This window comes from Bactrocera latifrons, unplaced genomic scaffold, assembly GCF_001853355.1.
Source record: "Bactrocera latifrons isolate USDA-ARS-PBARC rearing strain unplaced genomic scaffold, ASM185335v1 scaffold_457, whole genome shotgun sequence".
Classification (NCBI taxonomy): Eukaryota; Metazoa; Arthropoda; class Insecta; order Diptera; family Tephritidae; genus Bactrocera; species Bactrocera latifrons.
Window position 1 is genome coordinate 141,020 of NW_017537109.1, and position 1,746 is coordinate 142,765.

A 1,746-nucleotide genomic window follows, 5' to 3' on the forward strand; every position below is an offset into this window, starting at 1 on the left:
AAGATTCTATTGAGCCCATACCCTTATACACCCAACAATGTTGGAGAAACTAAAACACAAGCCATATACGCATTAATGTTTTCTTAAATGTATTTTAATTCATTTTTCAGTTTTTAATTACATACTTATATAATAATTATAATTACATATATTTATACATTTAGTATAAGACAAACATGAAAAAGATAACGCTTTGAATGATAGAAGATAGTAAAACATCAAAACCCGTATTAAATAAGTATTCATCTCAACAGTAATTGGTACTACATATTTTAAAATACAAAGATAAATAAAGTACAGAGATACATAAATTAAGATAAATAAAGTACAGAAAAATTACTGGTGAGAGGAATACTWATATTTCATTTAAATTTCGAACTTTTGCAAGCGTTCCTCCTTTTCAATTTGAAGTTTTTTCAACCGTTCATCCTTTTCCAAATCTAAGATTTTTAAGTCCAATTCACAGTTCTTGTATATTACTTCAGCTTTACCTCTTTCAATTTCTGCTTGCAATCTTCTTTCATTCAAAGCGTGATCTTTTTCATGTTTCTCTTTTTCCCATTCCATTTTCATTTTGAACATTTACCTACGCTCGACTTGAAAAGCAACAAGATTTGCAGCAGATGATTTTGGGACATATTTTTTAATTTTTTCCGCGAAATCTTTTGCTTTTTTATGAACAATCACTTCACTACATTGCCTGGTGGTAGAATTTCAATATTGGCAATGTCAATTTATAGACGCAATTTCTTCGCCGACATCAGAAAAGGTGACTTCCAGTATTTGGCTGGCCGCGCTTTCATTCATTATGGACGTTCTGCCACTATCAACCACTTCAAATAGTAATTCACTTGTGGCTTTTTCCCAAAAATATATTTAAGCTGATTAAAGTGTGGGCACATCTGCAACACTTTGCCTGAAATATAAACATTAGACAAAATTTTGTCGCATTCACTACGCTTACCTTCAACACTCGACGTCGCGGCATCAGACTCAAGAAGGCCTGCTCCTGTTGACATTCGCCAATCGCTTGCTTTTTTGTATGAAGCCTTAATGTGCCGCACTTTCCACCGTATTAAATCCCACATTGCGTCTATTTTTGTGCTCTCAATGAGGTTTTTATAAAAAATTTGAGCTGTTAGTGCCTATTTGAATTAAAATTATTGTTACATAAATTGTTGAAATTAATCACTTAAATCACTTACCTCTACTTCTAGAGCTTCCTGCATGAAATCCAGTATACTCTGGATTTCTTTTTCGCTCCACTTTTTGTTTGGTTTTTCACGTTTAATTCTTTTTCTGTTTAAACCTGTTTGCTCCATTTCTTTTCTTTGTTTGCTTTTATTTTTGACAACAGCTGATAATTTGCAAACCAGTGTTGCAAATAATACAATGGTGTTTTAGTGTTGCTTCTTTGCAAGGGTGTAGCAAGTGCGTCGCTGTACATTTTGTTAGGGTAAAAGCAAAAATATGCTCGCTCATTTGCAATTGCAAATATGCAAGACCATTTGCACCAGATTCTGATTATCCCTAATATATTGACAAGAAACAACTCCCAAAACTATTTACATCTTTTGAAGAAGCTATCAACACATTTGAAGAAAAACCTGCTAGGGCTTTCAACTGCTTATGACAGCGAAGTTGTATATCCTGTAACAAAAAAACCACAAGTCATACATGATTATAATGAGTATAAAGATAGTATTGATACTTTTGACAAAATACTACGGTGATTCTTTAGCAAAG

At 32.8% G+C, this 1,746-nt stretch overlaps 1 protein-coding gene across 1 annotated transcript; it reads right to left on the reverse strand.

Annotated features, from left to right (window-relative positions):
• Positions 1-205: 205 nt before the first annotated feature.
• LOC108973091 lies at positions 206-1,321 on the reverse strand. Its single transcript, XM_018940110.1, has 3 exons — positions 1,206-1,321; positions 965-1,145; positions 206-916 (listed from the first exon to the last, which is right to left on the reverse strand). Exons 1-3 carry the CDS (start codon positions 1,227-1,229, stop codon positions 807-809), a joined length of 315 nt encoding a protein of 104 aa, XP_018795655.1. The 5' UTR covers positions 1,230-1,321; the 3' UTR covers positions 206-806.
• Positions 1,322-1,746: the final 425 nt, after the last annotated feature.